The 14,942-nt window shown below is 37.5% G+C and overlaps 1 protein-coding gene across 8 annotated transcripts in view; it reads right to left on the reverse strand.

The window, feature by feature from the left end:
- Positions 1-14,942, reverse strand: part of relch (RAB11 binding and LisH domain, coiled-coil and HEAT repeat containing) — a 31,848-nt gene that overhangs the window by 11,925 nt on the left and 4,981 nt on the right. For 2 of the 8 annotated variants that reach the window (XM_077554121.1, XM_077554120.1), the window contains exons 3-24: positions 14,217-14,288; positions 14,021-14,076; positions 13,773-13,886; positions 13,463-13,657; positions 13,229-13,323; positions 11,631-11,760; positions 11,371-11,510; positions 9,632-9,707; positions 9,448-9,543; positions 8,685-8,708; positions 4,709-4,821; positions 4,524-4,614; positions 3,999-4,070; positions 3,268-3,408; positions 2,590-2,754; positions 2,371-2,518; positions 2,144-2,300; positions 1,953-2,076; positions 1,737-1,785; positions 1,497-1,576; positions 599-705; positions 417-516 (exon numbers count right to left, since the gene is read on the reverse strand). In XM_077554121.1, the coding sequence (XP_077410247.1) occupies positions 417-516; positions 599-705; positions 1,497-1,576; positions 1,737-1,785; positions 1,953-2,076; positions 2,144-2,300; positions 2,371-2,518; positions 2,590-2,754; positions 3,268-3,408; positions 3,999-4,070; positions 4,524-4,614; positions 4,709-4,821; positions 8,685-8,708; positions 9,448-9,543; positions 9,632-9,707; positions 11,371-11,510; positions 11,631-11,760; positions 13,229-13,323; positions 13,463-13,657; positions 13,773-13,886; positions 14,021-14,076; positions 14,217-14,288 (2,345 nt within the window). The remainder of the gene's footprint in view (positions 1-416; positions 517-598; positions 706-1,496; positions 1,577-1,736; positions 1,786-1,952; positions 2,077-2,143; positions 2,301-2,370; positions 2,519-2,589; positions 2,755-3,267; positions 3,409-3,998; positions 4,071-4,523; positions 4,615-4,708; positions 4,822-8,684; positions 8,709-9,447; positions 9,544-9,631; positions 9,708-11,370; positions 11,511-11,630; positions 11,761-13,228; positions 13,324-13,462; positions 13,658-13,772; positions 13,887-14,020; positions 14,077-14,216; positions 14,289-14,942) is intronic. The other 6 variants (XM_077554126.1, XM_077554125.1, XM_077554122.1 and 3 more) reach the window with 5 other exon arrangements.

Consider the following 14,942-nt stretch of genomic DNA (forward strand, 5'->3'; position numbering starts at 1 on the left):
TAACTGCGGTATTAGATTTCCTGAATGACCTGAAGTACTGAAACTACACACGTCCAATTAAATTATACTTTCCAAAACTCTTTTGCTGACTTTAGCATTTTAGTGACAGGTCCAGATATTTATGTGGTGGGGTTTGGGGCCAGTAAAATGCCTGATCAGAACTTGGAGGTGCTAAATACAGTGGGATCCAGGCACTCATTATCGGCGATTACAGTTACATTTACAGGCTTTACAACATGAGATGCAGGTTAAACAGCAGCAACAGCAAGCAAAGCTAGCACATATGCAGCAAAATGGATTACATGTTAATGGATTGCATTCAAAAATCTCAATTACATTTTTATAAACAACATTATTAGCTATATAATTTGTTCAACTGATGCTTGTCTAAAACTGTTGTTTAGATTTTTCTTTACCTCAAACATCCGTGCTGACGTACATCGGACCAGTGCAGAGGTGTGTACTACTCCGTACCAAAGAACAGTGAGCAGTAACTCGTGGTACACTGGATTAGCACTGAAATCAAAAAAAAGATGAGACATTTTAATTAATGTGCAACCTGTGTGTGTGTGTGTGTGTGTGTGTGTGTGTGTCTCACCCCAGCTCTACAAAAGACGCTTTCAGGCTGTCGAGAGGTGCGTGGGACAAAGACAGGGTTGTCATAACATCCTCTAAGAAACCCACCAACAACTTGCGATCCTCCTCCTTGAGACACAGGGGGAAAATGTTTTTTATATCTAATATTAAGAGTAGGGATGGGCGCGTACTGATACCAAGTATGACATAATATTACATGTGGTGTACCACAGGGATATACCCTGGGACCCAAGCTTTTTATTTTATATATTAATGATATTTGGAAAGTCTAATGTTTTAAAAATGCAATTTTATTGCAAACGACACAAATATTGTCTGAACTGGCGGAGATTTGCAACAGCTATGCCTATTACTGATGGTCAAATTGGAATTGTTAAAAATAAAAAAGTTGGTTTGATGTAAATAAATTATATGTATGTAGATATGTATGTACAATTTTATAATGTAGACTTAAGCTTTGTTTACATGTAGGTTTGCATTTAATCTTCTAAAATGTATGGATTTATTTATGTATGTTTTTTGGATCTTTAATTATTATAATGTAAAGGGGGTATGAACTTGATAAGCTTCGCTTTCTTCTGCCTTTTCTTAAACTTGCATCATATTGTGCCTTTTCTTTCCTCTGTCATGTTTTTATTGATGTGCTTGTTTGAGATACATAAAAATCACATCAAATTGTTTTTTGAGAAATTTTATGTATCAAAAGTATTAATGGTATCGGTACTTAGTATCAGTGACTACTCAAGAACTGAGTACTGGGACTCGACTGGTATCGGTCTGGATAAAAAAAAGGTGGTATCAAACATCCCTAATTGAGAGGGGAAAAAAATGAAAAGATGCATTAATGGTTCACTAGATTTGATTTGAAATTTAGCTTTCCCACCACCACATCACCCTACCTGGTTATAACATGTCAGTACTCCTGTGGCGTAGATGGGGACAGTGGCTTTGGTAAGAATACCATTCCCAGATGAAGCATCTATGGAGGGGAAAAACAGAGCAATTTAGGTCGGTAACTATTTAAAAATGAGTTTTAAGTTGCCACTTTTGAAGTTGTCACATCTTTCTCCCAGGAAAGATACAGACAGCCTTACTTTTAATGTGGTAGCAATTGCATAGTTTAAATGTTCCACACTCACCGACATTCTCTTCAGACAAACGAAGAATCTCTTGAAATTGAGGTTTAACCTGCAAAATTGTGATAAGAAAAAGTCATCACTTTAATTGCAAGACATTTCCTGATAAGATATATTAAAATCACCAAGGGAACAGACAATGGAAAGTCATTAAAGTGAGGCACACAGTGAACTGAAAAGGCTTCAACATATGAGTATTTCCATAAAGATCTGATTCACCTTCGTGTTGGTAAAAATTTTGCCAAAAGTTCGACAGAACCTCCAAAAGAAGCGAGAAAACTCATGAACGCAGGTGGAAGATGTCACGTTGATGCGACCCACGATCTCGATGAGCTGAGGAAGTCTTCAGAGAAAATGAATCGGTCAGGTTTGACGTCTGAACACATTCACGGTATTTGTGTGTGTCTCACAGCTGATTGACCACCCAAAGCAGGCTTTCCCATCCGGTGGTGCCTTCATGCTCCAGTTGGTGATCGTAGAGAAGCAGCAGGGCACTGAGCATCTCCCTGCTGCCGATGATGGTGGCCACATCCTGGAGGGGAGAAGCCGGCCTCGGGAAGCGAGTCACTGCAAGGACAAACAAACGCTACCAGCTGATAAACACAGAGAGGAGTTTCTTCGTGCCTCGCACCCGTACCCTCAATTGCAGGTATGTCTCCGTGCAGTTTGACTTGGCTGGCAAAGGGTGCATTCTGCAGCACCACAGCAAAAAGGGGCGGGATCAGACTTTGCAGCGCTGACAGGAACACGTGCAGCTTGTGCTCATCTAGGCCATGTTCGCCCTGCTACAAAAACAGATATTGAACTTTCAGAGGAGTAAAGGCGTCCATGCCAAAGTCAATATGTTAGCACGTACCATGAGGAGTTTCTCTATCCGTGCCAAGAGAGAAGGGATGAGTGAAGTGTAAAGGGTTCCCAATTCTGTCGTCCATGCAGCGAACGCGGGAATGAAGACCTGGTGGACGGCACTGACTACTCTCTCTGAAGGGTCGCCAAGCGACAGCAGCATCAGCTCAAAACCCTGAAAAAAAATACAACGGCTCAAAAAAACAAACAAGCAAATGATGGATGAATTTTGAACACCATTAGACAACATCTTGGGAGACAGCTTTTAATCAGTTAACTGTTAGTCAAAAGTGGTGCTAGACTCCTTAGTTCTCACTTAATTTTCTTTGAATTCTATGCTTCCAATTTTGTGGGAACAGTTATGGGAAGGCCCGTTATCATGCCAGCAGGACTATGGCCCACAGCACAAATGCGTTGTGGGAAAGGTTTGTAGTGGAAGAATGTCACTGGCTCGCAGTCTGAAAGGGAGAAAGCCTCTGGTTCAACATTAGTGACCTGACTTAACAAATGATCTTCTGGACGAACTGGCAAAAGATTCCCACAGATTCACTCTACAACCTTTCTAGTCTAGCCTAGAAAGTCTTTCTAGACGACTAGAAACTTTTACAAATTTTCAATGAGCTGCCTGGTGTACCAATACTTTTGTCCATTTTGAATTTCATTAAAAGTAGTATTAGCAAATAAATACCTGTGAGTATTTGTCAGCATCATCTATGTAACCCATAATAATCCCAAGACTCTTGACCACAGCCTCTCGGACCATGTCAGCCTTGTCCTCGGTGAGCATCTGCTGCAACATGGACAACACTAGCGAACTTCGGATTTCCTTCTGTAGGAACAGAATCAAAACCAGACTTTTTTTTTTGGTCCTTTTTTTCCACCAACTGTCCAATCAGATGTTAACCCTATAAAGCCTGCTTTAGTTAAGACAGCCATTTAGTTAAGTTAAGGCATAAAATATATGAAAATTCTGATTCTTTGTAAATAGAGTATTTATTGGTCCTTTTGAACAAATAAACAAAACCATGTTTTTTTGAAAATCAACTTCCATATATGACTTTTGGTGTGTGTCATATTTGATACATCCGGTCACAATTCTTTAAATTCGTACATAACTGTCAAAAATATAATAATACACAGACATATCAAACATATTAGTATTTCCAAAAATCTGAAAAAACATTTCCCACTATAAGTATACTGTAGGTGTCTATTCTTTTTCAATTGGAGCGATCTTGCAAGGTTGCTGGAAAAGCCATCCAATGGGTGATACTGCCCTCTAATGGATTATCCGTGCAATCCATGTGTCAGATCATATACGTTAGGGTTTTAATGGGGGGGAAAAATATTATACTCATTGCTCAAAATGCCTTGTATTTAATGATATGTTTGGTTTTATAGGGTTAAATGGCAACTTACAGGAAAGTACGGTGCTAAAGCTCCACAAGACTCTGCCACAAGAAGTCTTCTCTCTGGATATTTGTGGTTAATCTGAGGAAAGAGGACGTACGAGTGTAAACTTGTGCAAAAAAGGTGGAAGGACAGCTGCTGCAGAATGGAAACAAGGTTGACCATCATCAACATGCTGACCATGTGGAAAGCGCAAGTTGTCTTTAAGGAGGAGATTCTCAGTCTCCAAAACAGAAACAGAAATATGTTCATAACACAAAAAAATAAATCATGAAAATTGTAACAATTGTATGTTGTTGTTTTCATCTTCAAAAGACAACACTTTTCAAATATTCTTATCATTCCCAACAACAATACATTTCCCATGTAAAATGGTTGACGCTCATCAGTATTTTCTCTAAAGCTTAACTTCACACTTTGGTCATGAATAGTGGCGTTTAACTCAACCCCCGACCCTGTATCAGTACCTTACACAGAGGACAGCAAGATGGAGAATTCTGGACAAGTTGTTTAGATGGCCAAAGTAAAGTGTACCTGTTCCCAGCACTGAGGAAGAAGCTCCGCCTCAACACGCGTGGGACCCACATGCCTCGCAAAGGCAACACATCCCGTCAAGATCATTTGTCTTCATCAAACAAACAAACAAACAATGCGTCAATTTCACTGACTTCGACACATTTGTGGAATCTATCTACACATGCATCAAAGTGTGCACACACCTCTGTTCGTCATCTGGTCTCTTGATTAAGTTAAAAAGGATGTGGAGAAGCTGGTCTCTCTCTTTGGACTCTGGGTGAAGGCAGGCGGTACACAGGATGAGAGGGATCAGCTCCTGAAGCATCAAATAGAGAAGGAAAAGAAGCTTGTAAATTATTTTGTCGATGTATGCAACATACAGAAACAGCAATCAAGAAAGAATAGATAAAGAAGAGAAAATGGGCATTTGGGAAAATGAAACATTTATTTACTTTAACAAATTCTGCCTTTTTTAAGAGTTCAGACAGAGTTTATGGACCTTCCAGGCAGAGCAAAGATTTGTATTTGATGCAGGGCTTCCATGGCCAAACTGTGGTGAGCCCGGCATTCCGCCACGCACGCAGACGCACACGCACACGCACACAAATTAGAGAGTGCATACTGAGTTATAAATGCGTTGTTTTTCCAGCAGCATATGATATTTTTCCTGCCCTTGTGCTGGAAAAGCATACAAAACCCCAACACCCATCTGAATTAATGGAGAGAATTTGGGTAAAGATAGACTGTGATGAGTCACACTGGCCCAGCCCAGTAAAGCACACTTATAAAAAGAACAAGCAGTGATTTTATTTTAAGTGCTTAGTTCAAGTGACGCACACACAACAACAACAAAAAAAATGCAAATGAGCCTCAAATTCAATCATCTTAAGGCCCTGGCCTTTTCAAATATAATCAACGGCGAAATCACAAAAGCCTTTCAAGGAGCACAGGTCCAGGTCCAAGTGTATCTGGTGCAAAAACTACATTAGGTGGATAAACCAAAGCAGGGTAAACGCAGAAGAAGTAGGGTGGGTAGAGCGGGAATCATAAACCTAACAACATAAGCACCCTATGTGAGAATGACTGCTTTCAAATGTTGTTTACTTTACCTTGAATTATACAATTGTGCTGTCAATCATAACTTAATCTATCGGTATTTCATATCTATGCTTATGAAATCTGAATTTATAAAATAAAATTAAATGAGTTACTGAAACAGTTTTTGGTAGTGATTATTGATCATAAACTGTGGTAACAGATAGATAGAATACACTAAACGTAAATTAGCTAAATCAGAAGCTGTTCTTTATAAAGAATTTCCGGAATAAGAAAGGTGTTCATATATTGTACTCTTGTGCTGAAGTTTGGGGAAAACAAAACAAATTAAGACCCAATTATTAAATTACAGAAAAAAACTGTGAGAATAATTAATAAGGTTTGCGACAGAGAATCAACTAATACATTATTGGTAGGATCTAAAATTTCAAAATGTATGGATATTGTGTATTTGAAGACACTGGAAATGTTTTTTTTGTGTTATGGACAATCGGCTACCTGGGTGTATTCAGAATTTAAGGGGTTTATTTTTGTTTGAAACATGTAAAGTGAGGACTAACATAAAATACAGATGTGTTTCAGTTTTAGGTATAAAATTGTGGAATGGACTTGATACATTCAAGTTGTGCACGTACTTCTCTATTGGGGTTTAAGAAACATTTTTAATAATAATAATAATGAATGGTTATAATGCAATTGATCAAATAAAACATTTAGGAGTTAGTATTAGTATATTTATTTATTTTGCTCTGATTTATGGGACAGTATTGGATAGGCAATAATATTCCTGGTGGATGTTTGTGTTTTCATTTCTGTACTATGTATGGAACTAAAATACACCATTCGTGCATTCATTAATTTAATCTAAAGCATGGCATTGTTATGATTCAATGGTAAATGACTCCAATGCCTGTAAGTTTTTTTCTTGCAATTTTTAATGCACAAAAAAACCGCCACTTCTTAAAAGCCATTACACAGACAAGCATTTTAATGGGATGATAGTGGCATGTTGGAAAGGATTCAAATGTGTGTGTGTGTGTGTGTTTGTGTGTGTGTGTGTGTAAGGGGGAACTGGGTATTTTGTTTAATAATTTACCATGATTGATAGTGTAGCCAGGTGGCAGGCAGTGTTTCAAAATATCATTCCAACGTTTGAAACACTTTTTGTTCTTAAGTGTCACAATTTTAACAAATGAAGGTGTGTCTCCTTGCTCATAGAGGTAGGAGATTCAAGTTGCAACCGCTCAGTGTGTGGGTGTGCGTGTGTCTCATGGCTATTGGCTTAACGGACTTAGTACAAAGTCCACATGTCTCACAACAGATCCCTCAGTGTTCTGATGTATGTGTTTTTGCTATTCTTGCACTTTGGGTTGTTTTTCTTGATTCACAAAGAGATTAAATTCTCTATAACTGTTGGTGGTTGACTAAAACAACAAGAGTGAACAACCCCAACAAGACTTCCCTCTTAACACTGGGTGCACAATTAATGTTCACACTAAGTTTGTGAGCACAACCTGCCCGGATGATTCAGCATAACATCACAAAAAATATATTACATTTATTTGCACTTTTCAAGCAAATAATATTCCTAAAATATTGATCCGTTTATAGTTAAAGTTGTAGAGTCATGAAATTGGAGCAGAATATCGGCTTTTAATTATTCATGTGAAAATGTTGCATGGATCCAAGTGAGTACACCAGTATAAAAAAATATCAAAAATTGCAACCATTTTCGATGCGGTTAAAGTTGAGGCAGACAAGATAATTGAGGGATACATTGCATAACAGATGAACAAAAGCTAAAAATTCATTTTAGGTATATACTATAGCTCTGACAATGAAAAATTATGGCAAGTAAAGGTGGACATTGCATCAATGCACAAACAAAACCAAGGAATGTTTTTATTTTATTTTTTATTCCCCCTCTCTATTTTATAAATGAAATTGTTAAACTGTGTTTTCACCTCATAGTGCTATATTCTTCTCGCCTTATTGCGGAATCTACATTTCATGCCGGATTCTTCTTGTATAATTTTCTCCAGAAAGTATGGAGGACCAAAAATGCCCCCCCACACACACACACAAAAAACAACAACAACAACCCACACACACAAAACCACATAAATAAATAAATAAATAAAAGTAAAAATAAAAACCAATATAAAAAATATAATCTTAAAATCAAAAATTAAAATAATCCTAAAATTAAATATAAAAAACAAATGTTAATGGAAATAAAAACTAAATATATAATTAAAGTAAAAAAATAAATACAAAAATAAAAACAGAGATCCAACCCCCCAAAAAACATATAAATAAATAAATGTGGAAATTCAAAAATATATAAATAAATGTAAATGCCAATCAATCAATAAAAACGCTCTACTCTCATATTTATTTATTTCATGCTGCATAGACCGTCAGCATGAAATGCGTCATGAAATGTCTTTCAAATGAGGGGCCGGTCTTAAGTTTGTTTGGGCTGAACTATTCACCTATTCATTTTTTACATTTTATTTTGGCATTTTCGGTCCTTCATATGATGGAAGTATTGTAGTATCCTGACTTAGAAGTGTCTCAACCTAAGAATGTTTTTTCTTTGCAAGTCGTCACCAAGTCGATTTTTTGCTTTGTGTTATAATTGATTTATGGGTGCACTTTACAGACACCACGACAGGAGTCAAGTGAAAAACGAAATGGAGCAATTTAAGTGGAGCCATTTAGTGAAAGCTTGGATCCTTTAAAAAAATAAGACAAAAAAAAGGAGACATTTGCTTGGGTTTGATTCACTAATTAACACACAAAAAAAGTTTATTTGTTTACATTCTCTTTTATTTAGGTTTTCATTTCTATTTGACAGTAATACCCCCCCCCCAACCCCTGGAAAATTATTAATTTCAACGGGGAAAGCTAACTTGCAATAGGAATGATTTGAGTTAAGAGTTTGGCCACAGAATGATTTTAATTTGTAAGTCAAAGTACCACTGCAATTTCAGATTGTGACCCACATAAACATAATTTACACCCCTAATGGCCAGATTGCAACTGTAGCCAACAGGCATGCGCTACAGCTTGTTTGGAGTCGTGTGAGGAACCATGCAGATGAGCGTGTGAAGGACTCACCTGGCAAAGATGTGCAACCATTCTCTAGAGGAGAGGCATGCACCAGAGTGAGAGAATGAGTGAGACGAAAAGAGAAGAAGAAAAATAAAGCCAGTGAAGGCAAACGGAGTGCAAACATGAGTGGCAGACAACACAGCCGAGGCAGAATGATAGCCGGTGCATAGGGGCATCTGCATGATAAACACTCAATAGATGGACACACATCAGCATGGCTATATGTATAGTTTTAAACAGTGCACACATATTTTAGATGGGCATCAATCAATAAGCGCAAAGGTAGTCATAACAGCATTATGTTTGAGGCATGTAATTATAATAATACAACTTGGCTGAAGCAGTTCTGTGTGTGTCACTGCACTATTTTACTTACATTTGGATTGCTGCGTAACACACTAACAAAAAGGAAAAAATTAACTATTCTACATGTGCATCTCAATAAATGTTCTCAAAAAGTGACATTAATGTTATATAGATTTAGGAAACTAAATATTTTTTGATTGCTTTTATAATAATTCAGTTACTTGAGAGGGTGAATTTGGGGTTTTTGTTGGCTGTGAGATATAATCATCAAACTTATGTAATGAAAAATCTAATCAGAAACCGTTTCTCTGTGGGATATTTGTGCCTTTTAATTCAAGTTATATCATTAACACCAAGATCATTCCCGGCTGTGTGCCTATCTATTATACAGTAAAACAAGCAATGGTGTTATGATGATTAAAAAGAGGGGTGGAGAAAAATGAACAGGTGGACAAGGCTTTACCTCTCTTTTAGCAAGAAGGACATTTGGGACGATATGAGGAAGGCAGCGGCCCAGCATTAACATCACATTCTCTTCGCTATCTGCTATACGAGACACCTAAAGATGAGAGAAATGTTACACTTAATTTGATAAGCTCACTGGTTACAACATCTGCATGAAAATGGGTGAGGGTGTGTGTATTAACCTCTGTCCCCAGGCGGCTGTCTGAACACATTCGGCAAAAAGATAGCAGGGCTTGTTGGAAGGCTGGGGATAACTTCCTGGGTTAGGCACAAATAAGAAATTACTAAAACCACTTACTGCATCTTCAGTCTGTTTTCCACAAAAAAACACCATAGATGACTGCATTGAAATTGTTGCCTGTGCTAAATATGGGCACAGCCTTCTGAATAAACACATGTAAGGATCTCTCGCCATCTAGTGGTGAAACTGAGACGCACAGCAGCTGATCTGTAAAGTCAGTAAAGGGAGTGCTCACTTGCTGAAGGCACCAAAATACCACGTTTCGAAGAAGACAAGCCAAATTTTTGTTGACAACGTCATGTTGTTTACAATGGTATGCTATATGTACTACCACTAGTCCAAACATTGTATTCTGTTTAATATTGCATTTGTGGAATATAAATTAAGCAGCAAAAGCCACCCATTATTATCCATCTCAGGAGTTAGCTATTGCCAATTGCTGTTGACTGTATATGAAAGCAAAGTGTCTAATTCAGCTTGCAAACGCCACATGACCAATCCCAGAGAACAGGTGAACCGCAACGGTCGTTACCTGAACTCTTAGACATCGTGATGTCATTTTCAGTTGACAGCACGTGGCAAAATGGCTACCCCCCGGAGATGGATACAAACGGGTGGCTTTTTCTGCTTAATTCAGGCTCCCCAAACATAATATTAATCAGAATGTGGCCTTAATAATGCATGCTACATTTCTGCCATACTTAATGATTTTAATTTGAATTGTTTTACCTTCATGGCCAAGAACGGGTTTCCATACGTATATTAAGCAACATATTGGAACCGAGAGCACTTTACTGTGCTGAAATTATACTGCTTATAAATTTGGGTTACATTGTTGCCATAGGAATGGGACTGACTTCATCTCTCTATTCTGTCACATTTGTATATGAGCATCAAGGTTATTTTAGTTAGTTAACGAAAACTAACAACAAAACTAAAACTAATTATTCAAAGAACAATTTTGTTAACGAAATAAAATAAAAACAAAAATGCTTTTTAAAATACGAAAACTAACTTAAACTACATTTTATGTTTACAATACTAACTAAAACTGGCTATAATTATAGCGAAAATGTCGTTTGTTTTAGTCTTTCGTAAATAATTTCAAACATGAGCCTTTGGGGATGATTTTAGATGTGATTTTTAGTAGATTTATTTCCATATTAACCTGAATAAAGACGTTTGAAAGTGTGTCATTCAGAAGTGATGTCATCTAGCAGCAGTCAACAGAAAAGCACCTTCAGATGACAGCGCTCCCAGGCGACAAATTTGCCTGCTTGACTTTTGGCTCCAATGTCTCGTTCACCTGCTTTTTCATTTAACTTAGCCTTAACGCTAGGTAAGAAATGTGTTACTTTTTTCATTTTACCATGGTGTTTATTAAATATGAAGTAATACAAGTAATACATATTTAAAACAATAATAATACTGAAGCTAACTAAAACTAAGCAAATTTAAATTACTAAAACTAAAAAAAAACTAACAGAACCGCCCTGAAATCTAATTAAAACTCACTTAATTCAAAAAACAAAGCTCAAAACGAAATAAAAACTACCGGCAACTAAAATGAAAATTCCAAAACTATATTAACCCTGATGAGCATGTTGCATACACATTTATGAGCACAGAGCATAAATGTTATATTTTTAGCGCTTCCAGGATTATTTAATAACCACTCACCTGTTTGGCTGATCAAAATGTACAGGAGGCCGACTTTTAATCTTATTGTGAGACTGTGGTTTGTTCTGCGGGGAGGGAAGCTCACTTTGAGGCTCTGAAACACCCCGGATGTCCAGGTACTGTCCGTTATCTGCACAGGGCTGGGGACCGGACATACATCTGGTTAGGTGCAATGTGCTTAGTGCTACTTTAAAACATAGTGACACCTCTAAAGGCTTCAGTGGTGCAAGTTCAGCCTGGGAAATTTACAAGGACTTTACCACAGAGGGTGGGTCAGCGGAGGAAATGATGGCGCTGCAAGAGGATGCGGGATTTGATGTATTCTGGGAGCTACAGTCAAGAGTGGCTGGAGGAGGGGAGGAGACCGTCTGCTTTAATGTCTGAATCTCACTGTGGGAAAAAAGGAGACTATATATGACTGTTATTTAGAACACAATCATAAAACTGTATTTTCAAATGCAGTGAAGCAAACTGGTGACAATTGTAAAGGATTATTTTGATATTTCAAGCATGGCTTATTTGTATTCTTACTAAATGCAAATGAAAAAAGGGTTTAAAAATGGAATAACGTGGCAATTATCCAATATTATGCGGAAAAACAGTTATACTGTAATATAATCCTAGACTGGGCATTCATCCAAGTGATGTTTGCTTTGCCGTTGACGGGATCTTCGGAAGCCTTACTGCAAGTAATTAATGACCCCTTAAAAATATTCATATTCATAAGAGTACAACAATATGCAACTACATCAGTGGCTTTACCACTTCATCGTATCCAACTTTTTCATCTGGACTGCACTTCTTACCAAACTTATCTAGACTGTCGTCAATGAATAAATAAAATATACATACATAATAACATAAAGCTTACTGCTCTCCAGTTGTTTTTTCCTTAACCTTGTGACGTAAAAAATGTCAAATATGTTAGATATTCACTTCAAGGTCTAATGAGGTTTTAAAATGTCATAATGTCAATAATAATATCATCAATAATATAATAATGTCAATGTCAATAATTGCTAAAACTGTCCGTCACTGAGAATATTTTTTTCCCTTTTTTAAGGTCACATCCCGCTGCAATGTGATTTGCTGCTTGCAGAAATGAAGCCGCCTCTTTGAACTTAATGATATGATTTTTTTTTTTCATGCCTCCTCCTCTGCTTAGTTGAGCAATTACACATAAACACCACAGAGGAGATAGTGATTTAGATATAGTGCTGTCTTTAGCAAGGATGGCCTCTTGCTATATTGATTAACGTGCATTGCCGTAAAAAAAATAAAATTTAAATAAAACCCTGCCAGCGGATACTAGACAGTCCCCAGGGACAACATGAGTAGCCCACAAGTCTGTTTCAAAAATTAAAACTAGCTCACGAGTGATCATGCAACAATGTGACTTTGACCTACTAAAAATTAAAACAGAAGGTTAATATGTATTTTATTTAAACTTAACATGGTACACTTTTCTTGATGTATGAAATATTTTATATTGTTTAAAAAATAAAATAGATTGCGTGCAATGAGATTTAAAAAACAAACAAACACAGAGTTGTAACTGCGATATTTTTGCTCACTATTATTATAGCATCAGAATCTAATTCAGCCCATGCCTAATTGCAAATGCAGTTAAGCATTCAGGCCTCGTCGAGATGTAATGTCACTTCAACATAATTCCTTGAAACCAATTCCTATTCAGAATGGGCTTTGGCACCATTTTGGGGCATGAGGTGACTTTTTCAGTGAGGCTCCTCCCAAAAAAAATTTCAATAGTTGGCCTTGTGAAGAGAAAAAGTGTTTTGATCATATAAAGCAGAAAGTTCATATGATGAATTCAAATGAATATAACAGAATGTCAAACCTCTGAAGTTTTTTCATCTGCTCAGATAGACTCTCCTTCTCATTATTGAGTAGACTGATTTGATACTCCAACTCTTGGACGACCTCTGCCTGTTGCTTTATTAAAGGAATAAAAACAATATTTATGTAATTCAAAGTACAAGGACACTATTTTCGAATGTTCACTTTTTTAATGGTTGTCACTTGTAATTCTTTGGTTACCTCATGCAACTATGGGAAAAATGAACAAACAAACCTGTTGTGTGAGGTCGGGCTTCCTAGGGGGATCTTGAGCAGCACAGTATCCAATGAGATCGCCAAAATCTGGTCCGACCGCTACGTCCACCTTGTCCCTCATTGAAGGAAGGGAGGAGCCGCAATTTCTGTAGAGCTGCAACAGGTCAGGAGGCTTTGGAATGTTGAGGCCAACGTCATCCCACAGCTCAAAATCCTGGAAACAAATGAAAAACAGGCGTATTTAGTTAAGGCTGGAGAAAAATGTACAGTATATTATCATTTAAATAACAAATATTTTGTTGCAATAAAAAAAATAAAAAAAACGTTACCTGATCATCATTTTCATCTGAGAAAGTGATGGATGAGAGTTTGTATTCATTTTTCAACAAATATTCATTCACAAGGAAGTTTAAGGCTCTTTTCTCCAGTGGGCGTAGAGGCTCCTGAGGCAGACACAAAAGAAGCTATAAAACACTGTCTAGGTTTGATAACATCACAAGACTTGAAAGACAAGGTAGTCTCTTTATCACTGTTAACAGAATAGAAGATTCTAATCTTTCCAAAAATCAAAGGTCACCTGAATTTCAGGGTTTGACTTGAAGTTCTTTCTCTCCTGAGAGGGCACTTCGTTCTCTGTGAACCAAGAGGGAGGAGGAAAAAAATTGGACAAGTTCAGCTGGATGCTCAACAATGTTTGGAAATTCTCTTTAAGAAAAGTAGAGAAAGTGACAAAGAAGGGCTCGGGTGGAGAAGAAGTTTAAAGTGCGCCACACCTGCTGCCTGAGTCAAGTTGGCGCGCAGAGCCTGAATGGTCTCCTTTGCTTTCCGTAGCTCAAACTCCAGCACTGGACAGAAAGTGACAGCACACGCACACGTTCACACGCACACGTTCACACACACGTTCACACGCACACACACACGTTCACACGCACACGTTCACACACACACACACACACACACACACACACACACACACACACACACACACACACACACACACACACACACACACACACACACACACACGCACACACACACGCACACACACACACACACACACACACACACACACACACACACACACACAGGAAGTGCATCCAAACAAAGACAGGGAACAAACAAATAAAACAAAGATGGAAGTGAAAAACACAGCAAAGATATTAAGAGTCTAAAAAATAAAAAACAACAAGAGGGTGCATGCAAATCATGAATCTGAGAACACATGCAGCAGAGGATTATGGGATAAAGCAAACAAAGATTTATTTCAATTAGCGGATATCCTACCCAGTCAACTGTAACTGTTTTTTTGTTTTGTTTTTGTTTTTTAAAGAGACAGCAATGTGAAAAATTTACTTTTAGGAGCTTTAAGCCATGTTATAATGCTAATTCCTCACCAAAACCATCACAGAAGTGGTGTTTTCCTTCATTCGCCCCTTTATGAGAAATTCTAGGTCATTCTACTTTCTAAGCACCAGCCCCTCCCAACTTGAACAAACGAG

This window comes from Vanacampus margaritifer, chromosome 20 (assembly GCF_051991255.1).
Source record: "Vanacampus margaritifer isolate UIUO_Vmar chromosome 20, RoL_Vmar_1.0, whole genome shotgun sequence".
Lineage (NCBI taxonomy): Eukaryota > Metazoa > Chordata > Actinopteri > Syngnathiformes > Syngnathidae > Vanacampus > Vanacampus margaritifer.